The 22650-nt window shown below is 52.6% G+C and overlaps 1 protein-coding gene and 1 long non-coding RNA gene across 2 annotated transcripts; both read left to right on the top strand.

The window, feature by feature from the left end:
- The first annotated feature begins 356 nt into the window (after nt 1-356).
- OVCA2 (OVCA2 serine hydrolase domain containing) lies at nt 357-3707 on the top strand. The gene is made up of 2 exons (XM_079955885.1): nt 357-618; nt 2570-3707. Exons 1-2 carry the CDS (start codon nt 450-452, stop codon nt 3070-3072), a joined length of 672 nt encoding a protein of 223 aa, XP_079812011.1. The 5' UTR covers nt 357-449; the 3' UTR covers nt 3073-3707.
- Nucleotides 3708-9109: 5402 nt separating this feature from the next.
- Nucleotides 9110-14865, top strand: LOC307204521. The gene is made up of 2 exons (XR_013833727.1): nt 9110-9324; nt 13539-14865. It is a non-coding gene; the product is annotated as an uncharacterized lncRNA (long non-coding RNA).
- The last annotated feature ends 7785 nt before the right edge of the window (nt 14866-22650 follow it).

Raw genomic sequence — 22650 nt, 5'->3', positions numbered from 1 at the left:
CATGGCAGGATTGTTCTCTTTATTTTTGCACAGAAAAAGGAGGTTGGGGCAGGCGATAAATTTAAGGCCACTGTTTTTTTGCTTGGGAATTCTACCCGCCTCTGGTGTCCTACCTTGCAGGGCTGTCGTGAGCCTCCTCTCGCCTGCTCTTTCCTCCCCTGGCAGACGCGGGGGGAAGCAGGCTATAGTTTCGCCTTGGCAGGCATCTTAAGTGTTACGCGCAGAGATGCCAATGAGTCCACGCGGAATCAGACCCAAGAGCCAGATTTCCATGAGCGAGGCCAGAATTCACCTCTCCAGACCCCGAATAGAGTTCACTCTAAACTTTGCTAGCTCTACGGTGCGAGAAGGGCGTTTCCGGCCTCCTAACCATAGACGCTGCAAAGAGGAGCGCCGCTTCCGGCTTCCCTCGTTCTACTTCCCACCTGGCGCAGATACCCGGATGAGGCATGTCCGCCCGCGGGGGCGGCGGGCTGCGGCTGCTCTGTCTCCATGGATACCGGCAGAGCGCGGACACCTTCCGCGCGCGAACCGGGTCCCTGCGCAAGGCCCTGCGCGGGCGCGCGGAGCTCCTGTACGTGGACGCGCCCCATTCGGTGGACGCGCCTCTCCCGTCAGGTGAGGGGGCGGGGCCTCCCTGTGGCGTCACGGGCCGCCTCCCCTGACGTCACTCCAGGAGGGCCCTGCCATTGGCCAGGCTGATTGGGTGTCGGGTGTTCCTCTGAGCATGTGCAGAGTGCGATTCCCCCCACCTCAAAAAACCTCTTCCGCCTCCCAGAGGGGCAACTAATCAGGAGAAAATCTCGTTAATCCATTTTGTGATATTTTTTTTAAAAAAAGAAATCTGCCTGGCCAGCAGCCCCGGCCAGTTCGTGGCGGGTGAGAGGCTGTCGAGGACGGGCTCCGAGGGCCAACGTGGCTCCCAAGGCCAGTGACTGGGAACCCCAGGAGGGGAGGCTGGCTCCGGGGGGCATCGGCCTCCGTGAGAAGAGGAGGCTGGGCAGGATGGGCCCCTCTTGGGCCGGACCCTGCAGCCTCTTCGGATGTCTTCCTGACCTGCCAGGAATAAGACCTTGGAGTTTCCCAAACAGGCTTGCTCCAGCAGTTTTTGGACTACATCTCCCATCCCCCCTAGCTAGCGGGACCAGTGCTCAGGGATGATGGGAATTGTAGTCCCCAATCAGCTGGAGATCCAAGTTTGGGAAACCCTTCTCTAGTTTAATGAAGATGTTGCATGTGGTGTGCAGCAGCTGCTGTGCCCCCCCCCCAGGTCCTGCTGCTTTGTGGGCTTCCCTTGGGGGCATCTGGTTGGCCACTGTGGCAACAGGAGGCTGCACTAGATGCCTCCCCCCCCCCTTTGGCCTAATCCAGCTGCTGTAGGGCTCTTCTTCGGTTTCTCCATCTGTTCTCAGCCACAGACCCCGCAATGAGCAGGCTCATGAGGTGTGTTTGTTAGGGGAAGGAAGTGGAGTGTAGGGGCAGATCAGCTGCTTTGCTGGAAGAAAGTCCCAGGTTGAATCCATGGCCTCTCCAGTTAAGAAAAAGCTCCAGCAAAATCCTGGTTTCCAAACCCATGGCAAAAATCCCAGTGAAGCCTGTAAAATACATTGCGGTTGGTAAAGTCCCTGTTGCCTTAAGTGAGTCCTTTCTGTTTCCCCGGCAGGGATGGAGACCCTACCATTAGTGGTCTACCCACAGGCTGATTGTAAGAATTACTGAGAGAAAATCTGTTCTGAGGTGGGAGGAACAAGTTATGGTTTGTATTTGAGTGGCAGGTCTGTGGCGTGGGCCCTCGTTTCCTATCCCTGTACAAAAACACATTAGTCACTGTATGGTTTGATCATGAACATTTGTACATATTTCTCACCCTCTGAAAGCAGTGACACTTCATGAGTGATTGTTAGTAGAAAGGTCAGGGACCAGTGAGAAAAAATGGAGACAGTTGCAGTAAAAAACAAGTCTTGTAATTACACCTGCAGGAAGCCTTTGCCTGTCCTCTGCTGGTTTAGAGGCTGATGGGATTTGTAGTCCAACAACCCCTGGAGGGCGCCAGATTAAAGACTTGCAGATTTATTAGGCTCTAGGAGCATAAGAAGGGCCTGCTGGATCAGGCCCATGCCCGTCTTGCCCAGCCTGCTGTTCCTGCCCCAAAGGGAAACCCTCCAGCAGGATTTAAGCACAAGAGGAACTCTTCCCTCCTCTGTATCCAGAAAACTGGCATTCAGAAGCCTCTGACTATGGAGACCACTGTGGCTAGCAGTCATCAGCAGTCCTCTCCTCCTTTAATGTGTCTAATCCTCTTTCAAAACCAACTTTGTCGGTGGCCGGCCATCGCTGCCTCCTGTGTGATCGAGTTCCACAGTCTGCGCTGCGTAAAGTCCTTAATTTTATCCGTCTGGAATCTTCCAATATTTTGAGATTCATGGGATGGCCACAACATCTAAGGTTAAGATTTGTTATGCTGCAAGAGAGGGAATTAATGAAGAGTGTTCCGATGAGTTGTCCCTCATCTGCAGGGCTGCTGGTCTCTCGTGACATTCTTGCTAACCCCCACCCCTTTCCATTGCAGGGGAAGCTGCCTCAGGTGCTCTAGAAGCTGACTCAAAGGGCTGGTGGTTCTCCGACCCCCAGGAAGGGACATTCAGTGCCCTGGAAGAAGCGTCTTCCTGCAAAGGGCTGGAGGAGTCCCTAGACAGCATTGCCAAGGCCTTTGCGGAGCAGGGCCCCATCGACGGCCTCCTGGGCTTCAGCCAGGGAGCCGCGTTGGTGGGAATCATTTGTGCCCTGAAGCAGCGCGGAGACCCCCGCTTTCCCTTTGACTTCGCCATCGTGGTGGCTGGCTTCAAGAGCCAGGCCACCCCCCACCAGCGCTACTACCAGGAACCCATCGCGGTGCCCAGCCTGCATGTCCTGGGCGAGACGGATCGGGTCATCTCAGCTGAGATGAGCAGGCAGCTTGCCTCCTGCTTTGTGGAGCCCGTCACCCTCATTCACACAGGGGGCCACTTTGTCCCGGCCTCCGCACCACAAAAGAAAGCCTATCTGGAATTCTTGGATCAGTTTGTAAAGTGACTGCATTGGGGTCCAGTGCCCAGGCTGCTTTGGGGCTTGGCCAGAGTGGGACTTCCGGCGGATGAAGGTTTAAGGGGCAGCTCTTGGCCTGCCTGGTCTCTGCAGCGTGATGGCCAGAGAATCCTATTAGTTTTGCAACCACTGCCTTGAGGGATGAGTAAACTGGGACCTGTCAGATCTGAAAATCTTGTCTGTCCCTGTGTTGAAAATTATTTTAAAATAACCCTTTATTCTTCCCCTATAGGCACAACTCTGGGGTTTTCATGGCGGAGAGCGTCAGCTGCCCTTGAGGTTGGCAGTTAAAGCATGCAGGACATCAGTGGGGTGGGCAAGAATTGCTGAGGCCTCTTCAACTAAGCACTGTCCTGAGGGCATCCCCCTGGGTCCACCTGCAGCTGCCCCCTGTAAGTTAGAAGTTATGGATATTAGGTTCCTCAGTTTGTTCCACACTCCCTCCTTGTTCCTGAGATGGGCAAAGCATTCAATGTGGCCATTCAAAAACATCGGCGATTGTGAGTTCTAGAAGCAGCGATTTAAGCCACATGGCAATAAATGGTGCAGGATCATTTTCTTCCACTCCCTCTTCAGAAAACCAAAAACATAAATTCTCCTGTTTTAATTTTCTGCATCTCCAAGCTTGTTGTGTATATCTGTATTTTCTTGTTGTAATTCTTTGATCTTTTTGTCATGGGTTATTTTGTTGTGGTTGTGTTTTCTGTTAAAGAGTCAGGCCTTGTGTTAAGCTCTGTCAGTTTCCATTGGAAGCCTTAGTTCTTCCAAAGTGTTTTGAAAGTGCTCCTTTACCGCTTCTTGTTGTTATGCAAATTCTTACCTTAAGATATTGTCCCCGTTTTTTCTTTCTCCAGGGAGGAAGAGGCCTCTTTTGAGGGTGGCACCATCTTGGCTGTGGCCTGCGTTGGTGTCCTTCTTGAAGTGAGCCTTCCCTCTCAGGACAGGAAGAGTTGAGTGAGGTCTTTTATTTCCAGCTTTTCTGAATCCTTTGGCGTCCCCCTCTCCTTTCTTCAACCTTTGGCATCTTTTAGACTGCAGGGGCTTTTGCTCCGAGCTACTTTTCTGGGCCTTGAAGCAGGGATTAGAGTTTAAATAGCTGTCATCTTTTCTTTGCGCCCAAGTCCCCCTGAAGCTGCCCAGTGGAAGCCTCTGAGCCACAGGATGGACAGGGAGGCGTTGGAGCCTGGGCAGTGCTCTCTTCCCGTAGTGTGTCATTAATTTCCACTCACACAGAGGCCGTTGTGGCGACCAGTTTGGACTGCATTAAAGAGCTCAGCAGAGACATCACCTTGCCGACAAAGGTCCGTATAGTTCAAGCTATGGTTTTCCCAGTAGTGATGTATGGAAGTGAGAGCTGGACCATAAAGAAGGCTGATCGCCAAAGAATGGATGCTTTTGAATTCTGGTGCTGGAGGAGACTCTTGAGAGTCCCATGGACTGCAAGAAGATCAAACCGATCCATTCTGAAGGAAATCAGCCCTGAGTGCTCACTGGAAGGACAGATCCTGAAGCTGAGGCTCCAATACTTTGGTGACCTCATGAGAAGAGAAAATTCCCTGGAAAAGACCCTGATGCTGGGAAAGGAGAAGGGGACGAGAGAGGACGAGATGGTGGGACAGTGTTCTCGAAGCTGCGAACATGAGTTTGACCAAACTGCGGGAGGCAGTGGAAGACAGGAGTGCCTGGTGTGCTCTGGTCCAGGGGGTCACGAAGAGTCGGACACGACTAAACGACTCAACAACAGCAACAAAGAGCCCTGCTTGCTGCTTCCCATGGGGGCATCTGCTTGGTCCCTGTGAGAAGAAGATGCTGGACTAGAAGGCTCTACTTTGGCCTGGTCCACCTGCTGCAGCAGGGCTTTTTCTGCGGTTCTGATAAAGGATCAGACAAATTCATGGAGGAGGTTCCTAGCCACCATGGCCCCTTCCACTGCTGGTGGCCGTAAATGCCTCTCTCAGCCACTTCCTGCAAACCTCAAGTGTGGAGACTTGCTCTTGCACTCAGTCCCGCAACTGGCTGGCTGATGGGAGAACAGGATGCTGGGTGGCACAGACCCCTGGCCTGACCGTTTAAGGACCATCAAGGCTCCAGGAAGCATTTTGTAATTTTTCCTTAGGCACTAGAGGGCAGCCATGTCCCCCGCGAAGGCCTTTCCCTGCCTGCTTCCCTACAGATCTCTCTCTCTTTCCATCTGACTTGCTCTCCACAGGCAGGGATGAGAAGGCAGCCAAGCTGCAAGGAACCAGCTGCTGAGGGCTCCTTCCTTGGAGCACCTGCTGGAGTCAACTTGGCTAGTGAAGATGGCAGGAAAAGCTGGACAGGGCTAGGAAAGGGCTCTGTCTTGTGAGCCCCCCATCTCGCGTCTGCGCCTGGGTCTGGGGTGGGGGTGGGGGAGGCGCTCCGAGGGACCCAGGAGGAACAGGAGGGCTGCAGGCTCCTCACTGCCAGGCGCTTGGCGGCTGTTTTTCTGTTTGCGAAAAGGCTGCTGTTGCTGCTCTGCAGAGCCTGACTCACCCGCTCTGCCACTCCGCAGGGGGCTCCTCTTCCTCTCCATGGCGACAGGCTTTGGTCGAGAGGCGCTGGGATGGCGCTGGGCTTCTGCGATGGTGCTGTGGGGGGGTTGCCAGCGGAAGGGCCCTGTCTTTGTGGGAGGAGGGTGGGGTGCCATTGCCCTGGGACCGAATTGCTGTCTTGACTAGGGCAAGTGAGGGTGAGAAGGGGGAAAGGGGTCCCCAGTGCAGAAAGAAGGGAGGAAAGAAGGAAGAGCAGATTACTCGACAGTGAGGTGTTATTTTTGGGGAGGGAGTCCTTTTGTGGGCATGGAGCATTTGGGCACGGATGAGGGTATGAGGAAGGCCTGTAGCCCAGCCGGAGAGCACCTGCCTGGCATGCAGAAGGCCCCCGGGTTCACTTTCCCATGTCTCCCGGAAGGGCTACCATTAGGAGACCCTGAAAAGCCACTGCCGGTCAGTGTGAACGAGTGTGATCCAGATGGGCCAGCTGCCTGACTCTGGAAGGCAGCTCCCTATTTCAATTAGCCCTTCCTTCATGAGGACTGGAATTCTGCTTTCTTCTAAGGAGCAAAGGCTCCGGGGCAGCTGAGCTCCTGCTTTGCATGCAGAAGGAACAAAGCCCAGGGCCCAATGGCACCCCCAGGTGGGGGGGCTGGGGAAATATTCCCTGCCTGAAGGAGCTGCTGTCAGTCAGTGTCGACAGTACTGAGCTAGAGGGGCCAGTGACCTGACTTTGCTGTACGGCACCTTTCTTTCTTCCTCTTGGGAACACTTCCTCTGCCGGCTGGGAAGCCGCCGCTTCCCCACCTGAAATCACAGCTGGGCAGCTTCCTAGAAACAGCGGAAACTGCCTTAGGCCATCTCATTGTTCTCCACACTGGCTGGCAGCAGCTCTCCAGGGTTTCAGGAAGGGAACACTTCCCAGCCCTGCCTAGAGATGGCGCTAGGGACAGAACCTTGCAACTTCGGCATGCCAAGCAGGTGCTCTGCCCCTGAGCAAAGCTGCCTTTGTACCGAGTCAGACCATGGGGCCATCTAGCTCACTGTTGTTGACACTGACTGGCAGCACCTTTCCAGGGTTTCATATAGGGAGTCTCCCAGTCCCAGCCCTACCTGGACATGCTGTTGGGGATTGAACCTGGCACCTTCTGCATGCCAAGCAGGTGCTCTGCCATTGAGCTATGGCCTCTCCCTAAAAAGAAAGCAAGATTCTAGTCCTCATTGTTCCAAATAAAGGGGCAGGGTTTAGTAGCTTGGGAAGCTGCCTTATACCTAATCGGACCATTAGCCCGTTCAGCACAGTACTGTCCCCACCAAGAGGCAGAGCACAGCCATCTTGGCCGGTTGCTGTCGATAATCTTCACCCCCGCCATGAAGCGGTCCACCCGACCCCTGCCTCCTGTGGCAGGGAGTTCCCTAGTTGAGCTGCGACCTCCTCCCCTCGGGCACCTGCAGCCTGTCTCCGTGGCTGTGGGCGATCAGTTTGCGGCCTGCTTGGTGAGGCATGCCTTGGCTCCCAGCCCTCCTCTCCTGGAGCCAAGCTGCCTCTTGCTTTTCCCCTCCTCCCCAGCCGCTGTGCTTCGCTCCTCTTACTCATCCTCGGCTTTTTCCTCGTAAACAGGAGAGAGGCCTCCTGGGATGAGCACAATCTGTGGGCGGCCACAGCGAAGAAGAAGAGGACCTTTTGCCTGGCAACTTTAAGCCTCTCGGCTGGCAGTGGGCTCTGCAAGGCCCCGATGGTGGTCCCGAGCTCCCGGCGGCCTCGGGTGGGACAGCCACCCACCCACCCCACCCCCCAGAGCTCTTGAGTCACACCAGCTGGTTTTGAGGGAGGCTTTCCACAGAAACCCCTGCCAGACCAAGAGGAGCAGTCACCACGATCTGGTTCCTAAAAGGCTGCAGTCCCTGGGAGAGAGGGAGGGGACTGTCAAGTGGGGCTGGGGCTCCAGAGCTGGGCTTTCAGTAGCCCAGGACTTGAGGGGCTTCCTTGCTTGCCCATTTCCCCACCCCAAAGAAAAGCCCAGCAGCCGGAGCAGGTCACAGGGAACACACTTAGCCCAGCCTCCTGCTCCCACAGCAGCCAAATGCCCCACAGAACCTGGGGGTCCAGATAGACTGCCTCTGGACCCGGAGGCTCCATGAGAGCATAGGAAGAGCCTGGCTGCTGGATCAGGCCAAAAGGGGGCCCATCCAGTCTAGCATCCTGTTCTTGCAGTGGCCGACCAGATGTCCCATAAGCAGTGTGGGGCTACAGGGCTGTGTAACCCCCCACCACAACCCATAACTGACACACGCTGCAGCCAGGCAGCTGGAAAGAGAGAAATTGGCTGCCCTTTTGCCACTTGCAAAAAGAAAAAAACGGACCGTGTTCCCTTTGAGTCCCCGGATCCCAGCAGGGTGGAATCCATGGCATAAACAGGCAGCTCTTGCTCCCAGCTGCCCATGGCAGAGGAATCCTCTCCCTGGCTGGGCTCCTGTGATTGTCTGGGAAACAAATAAAAATCAGGTTGCAAATCCAGAGGACAGGGGGTGACAATGAGGTATATGGGGGGGGTGTGTCTTCCTCCGTGCATTTAACTTTGCACCCACCTCTCCCATCGACCAAGGAGTTTGCAGTGTCTATGGGTAGGCAAACTAAGGCCCGGGGCTGGATCCGGCCCAATCGCCTTCTAAATCCGGCCGGCGGACGGTTCTGGAATCAGCGTGTTTTTACATGAGTAGAATGTGTTCTTTTATTTAACATGCATCTCTGGGTTATTTGTGGGGCATAGGAATTCATTCCCCCCCAAAAAAAATATAGTCCGGCCCCCCACATGGTCTGAGGGACAGTGGACTGGCCCCCTGCCGAAAAAGTTTGCTGACCCCTGTATTTGATTCCCATTTTTTATTTTCTTTACTGCATTCATATCCTACTCTTGGAGTAAGCTAAGGAGCTCTTCAGAACCCCCTGGAGAGTTGCTGCCGGTCAGTGCAGGCAATACAAACCCGCTGGATCAACGGCCTGATTTTAAGGCTGCTTCCGACCTTTCTATTTAAAACCAGTCCCTTTCACCATAAAAATATTTCTTTTTAGGGGCAGGGTTAGCTCCCAGATTCCATGCGCCATATCATCTCCAGACGGAGCGGAGCGGGGCGCCGTTTTCCTATCCCCCTTATGTTGGCGGGGCGGGGGCGGGTTTAGTCTAGTTCACATTGAGGCAGGACTGGCTAGGAAGGGGGACACGAAGGATCTGGCCTCTCGGGTTTCGCCGCGCACGCGGAGAGCGTCGTCTGCACGCCACCATCACGACACGTGTTGAGCGCAGAAAAGGCCCCAGGTGATACCACCCGGCTCTGCCCAACCCTCCCGGTTAGGAATTCTGGGCCGATGTTCCCGCGCCCCCTGGGCATGTGCAGAGCGCCTCCTTCTTGGGCAGCCCATGCAGGCAACCTCCCACCCGCGTCTGTGAAGGGATGTGGGTGGAGCGGCGGCGGCCGTGCCAAGGGCGCCCCCTACTGGCGCGGTGAGCGGCCACCGACGGGGCGGGCGGCTCTGAGGCTTGGCTGGCGCCGCTGCTCGGCGTCAGGATCAGCCCCGGGTCGTCCCGGCCAAGCCAAGTCCGGCTTGCGCAAGTGGCTGACGCCTCCGCCCGCCCCGCGAGAGGCCCCAACAGCCCGAGCTGGCGGTGCCGTCGGGCGCGCAGTCCTCCCGGGAGCCGTCGAAGAAGAGAGGAGCTCGCCGCGCCAGGTAAAAAACGGGGTGCAGCTCTCTTGGAGGACCCCCCCCACATTCCACTTTGCGGGGTGGGCTGGGCTCCCCGTGGGAGGCCCCTCTGCACATGCCCAGAGGCGCAGCCTGGACGGGGTCCTTCTACTTCCGAAATAAGTTATGGGGTTCACTCCGAACACCCCCCGTCCCTCACGACCCGCCGCCCTCCCAAGCTGTCTCCTCTGGCAGAAGACTCAGCCAGTACGGGAAAGGAGAGGAGAGGGCGCGTCGCTCCCCACAAATATGTGGGTCCCTCTTTCTCAATCCCCGCAAAAAAAAAAAAATCCCTTGCGTGAGTAGCAGAAAAAGGAGGTGTGGTGTCCGTGAGACATGGGAGGGGGTGAATAATCCAGCGGGGAGGGTCCTCCTGAGGCTGCCGTTGGGGAGAGGGCAGGAGCCCCCATCCTCATTGGGCCTTAATTTCAACGGACGGTGGGACCCAGTTTTAATCCTCTTGTAACTTTCTGGGTTCTTTAATCCTACTGCCTTAATATCCTGCCTTTTCTCTCAAGCATCTCAAGGCAGTTTGCATTATTCTCTCCCAAGCTATTTACCCCCCCCCCCCAAAAAAAAACAACACCCATGCAAAGTAGGCTAGGCTGGGGGCGGGGAGCATCATCTTACGCAGGAAGCTTTGTGACAAGAATGGAGATTCGAACCCAGATCTCCCCTGTCCTGGTTAAAACACAGAAGCTCTCTCCCTTTGGGCTGCTCTGAATGGTTTTGAGGCATGTGCAGAGTGCCTTTCAAGAACCAAGGAGCCTGAGCTGAACTGAGGATTTCAGATTCAGAGGCTGATTCAGCACTGATTCTCCACAGGGACGGGGGGGGGGGGCAGCCGGGGGGGGGGCAGCACAGGCTGATGACTGGACTTTGTTTTGGTTGGAAGAAGCTTAGTCAGAAACTGGGAATGTCTTAAAGTCAACAATAAATGAAATAAAGTGACTGACAGGTGGCATAAGTTTTGGCGGGGGAGTTGAAGATTAGTGGCAGGGGGTGGGTTGGCATATGAGCTTATTTTGGGGGGCATCTGGTTAGTCCTAGGAGAACAGGATGCTGGACTAGGTGCCCCCCCAATCCAGCTGCAGTCATCTGCTCTTCCAATGCCCCCGTTGCCCCGTTGTGATTTCGCCCTGTCAAAGTCCCACAGAGCATGAATTGAGAGCAAACTGTGTCTATCTTGCATCCCCTTCCCTGTGGGAGACGAGGGAAGCCCCCCCATTATTCTGCATGGAATGATGTCCGGGGGGGGTCTTAGCTGTGATTCCTGCATTGCAAGGGGTTGGAATAGATGATCCTTGGGGGTCCCTTCCAACACTACAAGTCTCTGATTTGATGGGGATAGCTCCCCTTGGGCCTGGCTCAGTGGGGAAAGGGCGAGGCAGGTTGCCCCAGCCCTTCCTGGGGTGGCTGGAACAGCGGCCAGGGGGCGGCCCCAGGAAACGTGCCTTGGTAGCAGTCTTGCCGCCGCTTGAAGAGAGGATCTGCCCTGACTCAGACTGTGCAACGCTGCCGCAGCAGCAGCAGCCCCCTCAGCTTCCTGGCGGCGGCTCAGTTCAATGACTGAGAGTCAAAGGCACTTCCTGCGCCGAGAACAGCGTGTTCCCAGGGCCAGGCCAGACCCTCTTGTGCAGCCCAGAGCTGGCACCATCCGCAGGATGGAGAAATCGCTTCCAGATGCTGAGGCTGGATGTGTCACTCAAACACAGAGAGAGAGGGAAGAAGAGAAGGGAAGAGGCGGGGAGCGTTTTGACTCCCTTCTCACTCCCCACCCCCCATCACTCACCCCATCACCGTCTGCCCCAGAGAACAGGACAACTCACAACTTGACAAGCGTCTTCCTCGGCCGACCCACTCATTGGCGAGACTTGACACTTGTCCCAGTTTAAACCACCATGCAGGATAATTCCTCCATCACGGATAGAAGGAAAGCTTAGTTCAGTGGGGGCGAGTTGGGGTTGAGTTCAGCACATGTGCACTGACACACTTCCAGTGTTGTTGTTTTGCTGGATTCTTTCTGAAACCCCAGAAGAAGACAAGCCAGTGGGATTTGTGTGTGTCAACCCTACGGGCCAAGGGGCCTTCTGCAGGAACATGAGGCCAGGGGTGAGTTCCTCAGACCCAGGGATTTGGGATTCTCAGGCTAGGGGGCTCCCCTCGGGCACCCCTTCCCTCCAAAGCCAGGGAAAGTCAGGCATGTGTGTTTGCACCTGCCAATGTGATCATAGATCAGATCTGTCCAACCGCCCTGCAATGCAGGAATCACAGCTAAAGTATCCATTGCAGGTGGCCTTCCAGACTCTCTCTCCAGGTAGACCGTTCCACTGCCAAAACAGCTCTTAGACAGTTCTTCCTAATGTTTAGTCGGAATCTCTTTTCTTGCCACTTGAATCCCTTGGTTTGGGGTCCTGCCCTCTGGAGCAACAGAATACAAGCTCGCTCCCTTCTCCCTTCAGGTGGCTCTCAGGTCACCTGCAGTCTCCTCTTCTCCAGGCTCATGATAAGTCAATGGAACCATAAATTTAGGGCCCGATGACTTTGAGACATGTCCCTTTCATGTCCTCATCAGCTGTCCCCTGTCGGAGGCAGAATGCTGGGCTGGATTAAACGGAAAGAAAGATTTGCCCTCCTTAAACTAAACAGAGTTCTCAGGATGGAAGCAGCCCGGCGAAGAGGAAGCCTACCTGTTGAATGGCTGCCTGCCCTGTCCAAAGAGGTGTCCAGCTGTGCCAGGGCTCTCCGCTTCCCAGGACCAAATTGCTGGCTAGCCCTTTGCCTCCGACACTTCCTTGATCTCTTAAAGGCCCTGAATGGAGGGCAGCATTCCCTTCTGGGGCCGCATGCCAGAGGCAAAAGGAGCTGGAGCAATTATACTCACCCCTTCCTCTTTCCATCCTCCTTCCAGGCATGAAAAGAGGCAGGGTCAGAGTTCAAGGAAAGGCTTCTAGCCAGGAAGGGGCAGAGTGAGGCCAGCAAGGGGCGTGTCCTGGAGGGAGGGGGCGTGGCTGGGGGGCAGCAATGCTTCTGAATACCAGCTGCTTTGAATCTCAGATGGGTAGAGTGCTATTCTGCCTGAGGGCCAGGTGGAGTGGAATGGAGGGCCGATTCTGGCTCCTGGGTAATAATAATAATAATAATAATAATAATAATAATAATAATAATTTATACCCTGCCCTCCCCAGCCAGATCCGGGCTCAGGGAGGCTAACAACAGTAAAATTACAGTAGAAACATAATAGGGGTGGGTGGGAAACCCAATTTAAAATACAGGTTAAAATGCAATTTAAAATGCAGCCTCATCAAAACCGTAAGGGGATGGAAACATAAGGGTCAGCCTGAGTCCAAACCAAAGGCCAGGTGGAACAGCTCTGTCTTGCAGGCCCTGCAGAAAGACATCAAGTCCCTCAGGGCCCATAGCTGTCAACTTTTCCCTTTTCTTGTGAGGAATCCTATTTGGAATAATGGAATTTCCCTTTAAAAAAGGGAAACATTGGCAGCCATGCACAGGGCCCTAGTCTCTTGTGACAGAGCATTCCACCAAGTCAGGGCCAGTACTGAAAAGGCCCTGGCCCTAGTTGCGACCAATCTAACCACCTTGGGACCTCCAAAATGTTGTCATTTGTAGACCTTAAGGTCCTCCACGGGGCTCCCCCTCAGTGAGCTATTAGAAGAGCAACTTAGAATCTTGGAATTGTAAAGTTGGAAGGGACCCCAAGGGGGTCCAGCCCCCTGCAATGTCGGAATCTCAGCTAAAGCATCCGTGACAGAGGGCCACCCATCTTGCACATTGGTACCATCAGAACATAATGAGAGCTTGCTGGGTCAGGCCAGTGGCCCATTCAGTCCAGTTGCCTCTTCTCACAGTGGCCAACCAGGTGCCCCAATGGGAAACCAGCAAGCAGGATTTGAACACAAGAGCCCTTTCCCATCCTGCGATTTCCAGCAACTGGCATTCAGAAACATCGCTGCCTCTGACTGTGGAGGCAAAGCTGAGCCATTGTGGCTAGTAAACTTTGTCTAATTCTCTGCTCAAGCCATCTAGGTTGGTGGGCATCACTGCTTCCTGCACAAGAGAGTTCCACAGTTTAACTAAGCCTTCTGTGAAGAAGTCCTTTCTTTTATCTGCCCCGAATCCTTATTATTGATCCGCCTTCTTCCTGTGAATGTAGGTTGTTTGAAACTGTTGTGTTTTAGTTGTTGCAACCTTCCCTGGGGCCTGAGGGTCAAGAGTACCAACTGATGGAGGGATGAAATGGAAGCAGCAGGAACTTCCTACACTGGAAGACTGGCAGATAAAGACGGGAGAATATGTGGAGATGGCAAAGCTGACGGGGAAGATCCGGAATCGGTGAGACGAACTGTTTCAGAAGGACTGGAGCAAATTTATATTCTATAGGAAAGAAAACTAAACATTTGAAAACGTTTGTAGGTTTGAATTGAAATGCTTTGTAATGTGAAAATAAGGAACCTATTTACATATAAGGTGGCAATTTTTATAAAAAAGAAGATTTAAGGTAGAAAAGTGATTATAGAAATGCGAAAATTTATTAAAAGATGTTTGGAAGTCAGAAAGAGGGAGGGAAGGAAGTCGATGCTCTGTCTGAGCAATGTTTTATGTTATTGATTTGTGTAATGAGATGTAATTAAATATGGAAAACTCAATAAAAATAATTTTTTAAAAAAATGGATTTGCTGTTCGTGGGTTGAGGGGCGTTGCCTCCCTCCTGCAGCAGCCTGCAGATTCTAGGATGCACTGGATCCGTCCTGCCCTACCAGGGAGCACAGGGGGACCTTCCTTGCCTCTTGTGGATTTCTGCCTGGCACCGGCGGGAGCAGCCACCCAGAAGCCCCTGGCATTCCCCAAACAGTAAGAGTTTATGTGCAGTGTCATCCAGAATCTGCACACAAGCTCCTCCTGTGCGGGGAGATCAGGCCATGCCTGCCTCTCGCGGGAGCCAGTTCCAGCGCTGCTTGAAGGACTGTCTTTTATCCATCCAATATTCAGCTTCACTGGGTGTCTGCAAGTTCTAGTGTTGGGCGGGAAGGAGGAAAACTTTATCCCTCTCTCTGGGTGAGATGAGCCTCTGCTCTGGTCCTGCAGGGCCTTGTCCACACATGCACATCTTGTGGGAAGTAATCCACCGAGAGCAGTCAAACACAACATTCCTTGTTTTCCTAGAGAAGACATGCAGGGGAATGTTTGGTCCAGCCAGTCGAAAACTTCCTGTTTCCTCCTGGCTGGAGCATCCTTCCTTTGCATGTCGCTAGAGGTGGGTGTGACCTTACCTGTCCAGGTAACAGAACGACAAGGCATGCTGCCACTCTCTCTTTTTTCACTTCCTCTGTCGCTGGACCAGCTTCTCAGCTAGAAATGCTCTGCTAGCTTCTCAGCTAGCAGAAGCATTGGGATCAAATCTCCCATATGGGGTATATGCACATGTATATATTTGTAACCAAGCCTGCCTTCAGGAATTCAACCGTGAACTGATGTGAGTAAACAACTTTTATTGACTTTAAATAATATTGTCGTGTCTTTATTCTTTTAAGAGGGGTAAAAGGGAACTTACCAGGAATATACAGTTCAATACTGAATTGTATAAAATAGTGAGAGGCTCACACGAGCCTGCAACCAGCTATCTGCTGTGTATGTAAAAGAGGAATGTAAACTCTGCTAAGTAAAGGAACTTGCTAGCACAAAGTTAGGAAGGATATTAATAAACAATATTTCCTCTCCTGCCTCCCTGAACATTCCCACACATCTTTTAATGTGTACATTAAAAGCAGTGCATTTGGAAGTTGTGCCTGCAGCACTTGACCTGTTTGACAGCCCATACACACATGCAGGGCACCAGTTGCTGCTGCCAGATCAGGCCAAATTCAAGGTGTTACTTACCATCTGTATATAAAGCCCTTAACACCTTGGGACCAGTTTGCCTGCAAGAAGATCACCTTATCCCCCCCCCCCGCACCCTTCCAACCGCTTTGACTGGCAGAACTGGCCTTGTTCCAAGCACAATTTAATACTTGTTTGTAAGAACTCCATATTTTTGCAGCACCTACACTTTGGAACTCCCTGCCTTTGGCATTGGGCAGGTGCCTTCACTGGAGTCTTTTCCGCACCAGCTAAAAAAACTTTTTTTCGACAAGCCCATCCAGATGTTTAGAAAGTTGATGGGCGTTCCAGTTTGTTTTTAGCCTACTGTTTTAACTTTCTGAAAGCCATAAATTATATTGTTAGCTTTTCTTACTGATAATTTTATTGTTTTATCTTTTTTTCCAAACTGCTGTGAATGTTCCCGTCCCCCATCAAGCAGTGTATGAATTTCATGAAATAAATGAATGTGTGAATCTGCTCTCAGTATAGAATGTGAAAATGTTGTACATGCCTCTTTGGCACTATAATCCTCAAATTGGGCTTCAGGGCTCAGGAAGAAAACATGAGCCATGAGCTGAGCAGGCCTTTCTTCTGTAACCTCAGTGCCATCCCCCAATCTTAAATGTAACCATTTCAGGCATATTCATTTTCTCCTTCATTTTGCATCCTTTCGTTTAATAGCTGCTGCTTCTTAGTTGCAGAGGAGAAGAGTACATTTCCCAAAATGCTGCTCTGATGGTGGCTGGAGATCCAGCAGGTCCCAGGGCAAGTGGGCAGGATCTGGTACCTTGAGGATTGCCTCTTGGGGCCTGGCCAGAATCTTGTGGGAAACCCAGAAAGTCCTGAGCCGCCTCTCCAATAGAAAATTGTGTCCATTCTCTCCCTGCCCTGCCCTGCAACACACAGACCCACACCCACACCCACATCCCTGCAGGAATGAATTGTGTAAAAATAATAGACCTATGCACAGCAGAGGGTGCAAATGTGTACAATTTATGCAGGCCACAGATTTTAAATTTATATGAGATGAAAGAAAAGGGGGAGGGAGCGTTATAACCCCCAAAGGTTTCCAGATTCCCCGTAAGTTCCTTCTTGCTGGTTCCACACGAGGAGCTGGCTACCCACAGAGAAAGGTTCACAAAGGGAAAGCAAGAAACAGCTCCATCTTCCTCATCACCTGCTGCCTGATCCCCCTTTACCTGAAGGTGCTTCCAGGGATTGAACCCAGAACCTTCTGCATGCAAAGCACCTGCTCGGCTGCGCTGCAGCCTCCCCCCATTTGCCACTGAACATGGGAATGCAAGCAGTAGCATGTCCCTGTTGCTTTGAGTCCCCACTCCTTTGAATGAGCATGTGCTTCCACATTGAACTAGTCCTCAGTGAGTACAGATCTGCTAACCTGCACTCATCAACTTTCTCAGGGCCGCTTGCTGGGAAAATGGACATGCAAACTTTGTTACACCTAAAGAGGATAGAAGGGCATGGTCTGGACAAAAAGAGCCCCCTTTCACTGGAAAGAGGGGCTGCCACCCATGTCAGAGTTCTGCACTAAGGCCTGGGAAACCCAGGTTCAGATCCTGACCCAGCCATAAAGCTCAGGCCTTGGGGCCAGTCTCCACCTCTCAGAGCAATCACCTAAATCACAGCGTTGTCATGAGGATTAAGGACACCACTTTGAACTTCCTGGAGGAAAGGAAGGAAGGAAGGAAGGAAGGAAAAAGGAAGGAAGGAAGGAAGGAAGGAAGGAAGGAAGGAAGGAAGGAAGGAAAAAGGAACGAAGGAAAGAAGGAAAATGAAAGGAAGGAAGGAAGGAAGGAAGGAAGGAAGGAAGGAAGGAAGGAAGGAAGGAAGGAAGGAAGGGCCAGCCAACCCTTGTTTGTTTCTCCCCCACCCCAGCACATTCCAGCAGCCCAGAGGCCACTTGGCAGGGCCCAGCGCCCAGGGAGGGGCGTGTTTGTGCATCAGCCCAGCCTCTCTCCCAGGCTGGTCTCTGCCGCGGGGGCCCAGAACCAGGAGCTTTGGAGAGAAAGCAGCCCCAGGATGCCCACGAAGAATTCCTCCCCCTCCATCATCAAGGCGGCGGCTGCTGCTGCTGCTGCTGGGGCGTCCACTCCAGGCAACCATGGCTGTAGACTGTTACCAGACCACATCCACACAGTAACAATCTAAAGCCACGGTTGCCCTGGAGACGCAGGATGAGCTGGCACCGTGGCAAATGGCATCCTGAAGGCTCCATCTCTCTCTCTCTGATTGCTGTGAAGAGGGAGAAGCAGAAAACCCACCAGCACCACCGTTCCAATTTCCCACTCGCCATTCCCCCAAATCAGCAGCAATGCACACTTGGACCCCCTTGGAGTCCAGGTCAGGGTCTGCCCAAATTCAGCTGCACATCTGGTTGTGAGATCTGCAGAGGCTGCTGTTGAGGAGCTGGCAGCCATGAATGTGTTCTCTGTTGGGGAGAACTGGGGGGTCTGCATGATGGGGGAAAGTCAATAGAGAGAAGACCCTCCCTGACTGCCCTTTAACCTGTGCTGACATTCCCTCCAGTATTAGATGGAGACTCTTGAATTCTTTGGTCATCCAGTGACCAGTAGCTGAATAACCCTTTTTACTGAAGTGCGGAATTTCCATCCACTGTGGACCAGAGTAAGTTCATGGAATCATAGAGTTGGAAGGGACCCCCAAGGGCCATCTAGTCCAACCCCCCGCAATGCAGGAATCTCAACTAAAGCACCCAAAGACAGATGGCCATCCAACCTCTGCTTTAAAATCCCCAAGGAAGGAGAGTCTTCAGCCTCCCGAGGGAGACTGTTCCCCTGGTGCCTGTGCCACATTTCACGGACGCAGACAGACCACTGTATTATTCAGAAAGTCCTCCTAATCTTGTTTCTTTGTCCATACAACTCACCTTCCCCAACCCACTGTTTGCTTTTTCTTTCCTTTTTTTAACCATCTAGCCTTATGGAAGAGTTCTGAGGAACTCAAAAGTGTCCACATTATTTTGGGTTGGTCTAATTAAAAAAAATCACCATATTATGGAGCGCAATTCTTGCTCTTGATCCAAGGTGGGCACTTCAACCTCAGAAAGTGAAATTGCTTCCCCCAGTTAAGAGCAAGACAAATCTCCTTTTTTGTCATCTGAATCCATTGGTTTAGGTTCTTCTCCCCTCCAGAGCAGCAGAAAAACAACTTGCTTCACATGCCATGTGTTAGTCCTCCAGGTATCTGAAGACAGCAGTCGTATCTCCTCTCAGTTTTCTCTTTTCCAGGCTAAACACACCCAACTCCCTCAACCATTCCTCATAAGGCTGCTTCATCATCGTGGCTGCCCTCCTCTGCACAGCTTCTAGCTTGTCAATACCCTTCTTAAACTGGGGTGCTCAGAACTGGACACAGGACTGACTTTTACTCTTGGGGCAGTGGAGATGGAGGATGGGGAAGAATAGATTTTGCTCTTACCCTGGCTTAGGAGCATGTCTTAACTGCCACACTGAGCTTCCTCCTCATTGGCCAGACTGTACTGGGAACACTCACTACTGTGCAGGTCTGTCCTTCATCACTATTGTCTGGCAAAGGCTAGAAAATGTGCCAATGGGGGGACAGCCTGTACCCCCCACCCCACACCTTGGGCTCCCTCTGGAGGTGGGCATCTCTCTTCATTGATTCTCAACAAGCCAACATCCCAGAAGCACCCACCACCCCCAAGTGACGTCCACAGAGCATCAAGGATTAAAGGCGAAACCTACCTGGACCTTTCCAGTATGGGAGGCACCAGACTCCCCATCGCTTGGTGGCAGAGCCCCTGCTTTGAATGCAGAAGGCCCCAGTCCCTTCTGAAACTCTGGACAGCTGTTGCCAGTCAGTGTTGGCAATACTGGGCTATGTATAGCAATGGCCTGCCTGGGTTTGAAGCAGGTCCCTACATTCCTGAAGAGGGAACATGGTCAAACACAGCCTTAAGGACTCACAGATTTATTGCAGCATGGGCAAAACCTGGAGACGGCAGCACTTAATCTGATCAGGCCATTGGTCCATCTAGTTCAGTATTGCCTTCTCTGGCTGGCAGTGGCTTTCTGGGGCCTTCAGCAAAGAACCCTCACCTGCTGCTGAAGTCCTTGCATGTGCAAAAGAATGGGCTATGCTCTACTGAACTATGGATGGCACCCATGAATTTTTCTCCTGTAATAAATTTATTTGTTTCTATGGTGCTGCAGGATTCTTCATTCATTCATAAACATTGCTGGACTACGACTCCCACCCACCCCCAGTACTGCTCATGCTGTCTGGGGCTGATGGGAGTTGGAGTCCAGCAACGTCTGGATCCCTGGTACAGACAAAACAGAGCTTGGTCAACCAATGGTCTGACTCAGTGCCTTTGGTTGTTTTGGCCGAAACAAACACAGCTACCCTTTGGGAAGGGATCAAAGCCAGCCATTCCTCTCACTGTTTCAAGGAGGAGTGGGACCCGATGCTGATATGGAAAAGGTATTTCCCACCCTAGTACAAAACGCGAGGGGACCAGTCCTAAAACTGGATGTGAGCAGTTTTCCAGGGGAGACTGGAGATCAGCACCATGGACAGCAACTCGCAGCAAGGATCCCTTTTGGTGCCAGGAGGGAGGCTACGTTTGGGCCCCAAGGATAGGAGATGGTTGAGATTCCCTGCCCCACATTCTCTCCCCAACTGGGTCCCGGAACCACAAGAAACTGGAGTCCAGTTTGAAGAACCAACTCTGCCAGTTCTGCCTAAGATCTGCAATATTGGAGCTGCACCAGCCTCCCTCTCTGCACTTCCCCACACCTTCTCAAGGCCCACATCATATGAAGAGCCTGTTGGATCGGGCCAGTGGCCCCTCTAGTCCAGTAGCCAAATACCCCAAAGAACCTAGGAATTGAGATAGACTGCCTCTGGACCTGGAGGTTCCATAAAAGCATCAGAAGAGCCTATCCGCTTGATCAGGCCAATGGCCCATCTAGACCAGCACCCTGTTCTCACAGTGGCCAGCCAGATGACTCTTTTGGGAAGCCCAATTTAAGAGCCCTCTTCCCTCCTGATTTCCAGCAACTGGTCTTCAGAAGCATAATTGCCTCTAACTGGGGTGGCAGAGCACAGCCACCATGGCTAGTAGCCATCAATAGCCCTCTCCTCCTCCAGGAATTTGTCCAATCCTCTTTTAAAGCCATCTTGGTTGGTGGCCCTCCTCCTGTGGCAGGGAGTTCCATAGTTTAACAAAGTGCTGCCCTTGTTGAACCCACCGACCTTCATCTCCAACCATTATGACATTTTAAATACCTGTTAGCTGCACTGGCTGGCATCCACCCATCCACCCAATTTCTGGACCACCCCACTCCTCTGTTGCATTGGTCCAAGGGCCAGCAGTAGGGAGTCCCCATTTGATTGACAGACAAATGATGAGACATATATTTAAGTACATGGAGGGGCTGCTCAAGGTCACAGATAGCCCACCCATCATCTAGTTTTACAGGTGAGAAGCACAGAGGTTAAAGAGGTAAGCAATTATACCACAAGCCCCACCATGTCAAGTTGTATGGTGTTTTTTTAAAGGAGCAGCATTTAAAACCACCAGGGTCCCATTTTACAGCCAGGGCAAACTGAGGCCCAGATATAGCTATAGATCTACTGTCTATACCTTCTTCGCTAAGCTTTCTTTGTTTCAGAAGCCTGGTTTATTAGGGGAGGGGGTGGAGATCTGTTTCTGCTGCTGTTAAAGAACCGTGAGCCAGAAACCCTTTTGCAGGATCTGCTGCAGAGACCTACCACGAGTGGATCCTGACATGTCTTTGCCCTGGCACAGCTGAAAGGAGACAGACGCCCCACACAAAAGCCCGCCCCCCTCAGGTGAAGAGGCACTGTAGTTGCTGTCAGACTTCAGTAGCCATGACTGTAGACTGTTACTGTTCCTGTCGTAGCACTTAGCAGTAAGCAGTCTAGAGCCAAGGTGCCGACGCACTGACCTGGCAGCGAGGGCGTGGGGGGCAGGAGGCTGAATCTTCTCACCGGGGTCTCTTCCGCATGCGGTTCCCCCTGCTTTAACCCGGAGGGGGGAAGGCCACTGCAAAGGAAAGTGCAAAAAGCCTCCTGCCTGCTGGTGTGGCCGCCTCTGTGCTTCCTTGAGAGGCCATTAAAAAAAGAGAGAGAAATCAAGATTCTAGATCTCATGATCACAGCGTAAGCTGAGGAGCAATGGAAAAGGGAAGGTGCCTTCTTGTTGCGCTCAATTTCAGAGTCTGGGGGAAGGAAGTTCCTGGATTTCAGGGCTCACCAGTGAGTTATAGGGCAGATGATGTTCTGATAGAAATGGTGGGGGAAACTCCAGGCCGTCCTGGAAGAGGCTGGGGTTGGGGGGTGATATAGACCTGCCTTCTGCTGAAGAACTAACAAGCAGACCCTCCCCAAATTGCCCATAGAATAGTAGAGTTGGAAGAGACCCTGAGGATATCTAGGGATATGCAGTTGCAGGCAAGGGGTCTGGGGTCCAGATCAATGCCCTTGACTTCTTGGTAGACTGCCTCGAAGGAGAGAGGCTCCACGGAGCGAACATGGCTAAAATCTTCTCCATAAGTTTCCCCCAACTGCTCCCCTCCTTACTTTCACCCTCTATGGCAGGCTATGGGGGTGGGGTGAACTACAACTCCCATCAACCTTGGCCTCTGGCAATGCTTGTTGCTGATGGGAACTGTAGTTTCAGTGGCACCTGAAGAGCCGAAAGACCCCCAATTCTGCTTCAGGTCGTAAGACGAGCCTGGCTGATGGATGGGGCCAAAGCAGGACTCATTCAGTCCAGCCTCCTTTGTCTCAGCTGCCCCCTGGGAAGCCTGCAAGCAGGGTCTCAGTACATCGGCAGTGTGGCTTAGTGGTTAGACAGGGAGAAATTAGGGCTTGAATCCCCACTTGGCCCTGAAGCTTATTGAGTGACTTTGGGCCAGTCACTGCTTCTCAGCCTAGCCTACCTCACAGGGCTGTTGTGGGGATTAAACAAGGGTGGCAGAACCAAGTACGCCAAGCAGAAAAAGATGGACATAAATTCCTGCATTGCAGTGGGTTGGGCTAGATGACCCCTGGGGCCCATTTCCAGCTCTAGGATTCTATGAAATGCAATCAGTAAATAAAATAAAAACAACACACCCACACCCACACCCTCATTCCTTCCCTCTCTCATTCCTATGGATCCAGGATGGCCTTTCGCACACAGCCTGGATGGCCATGATTCTGTTGAGGGTGAGAGCTGTCCATCCAAGAGGGCACCAGGTTGGGAAAGGCTGAGCCAGGGAAACAGGGGTGTGTGTTCAAGGGACAGTGGAAATAAATGGAACAGAAGAGCCTGCTGGATCAGGCCAGCAGCCCACCTAGTCCAGCATCCTGTTCCCACAGCGGCGGACAAGATGCCCATTGTGGGAAACAGACCCCCAG

The sequence above is a fragment of the Podarcis cretensis genome (genome assembly GCF_951804945.1).
Source record: "Podarcis cretensis genome assembly, chromosome: 15".
Lineage (NCBI taxonomy): Eukaryota > Metazoa > Chordata > Lepidosauria > Squamata > Lacertidae > Podarcis > Podarcis cretensis.
The sequence above is the reverse complement of the archived record's forward strand: the minus strand, read 5'-3'. Positions and strand labels throughout refer to the sequence as shown.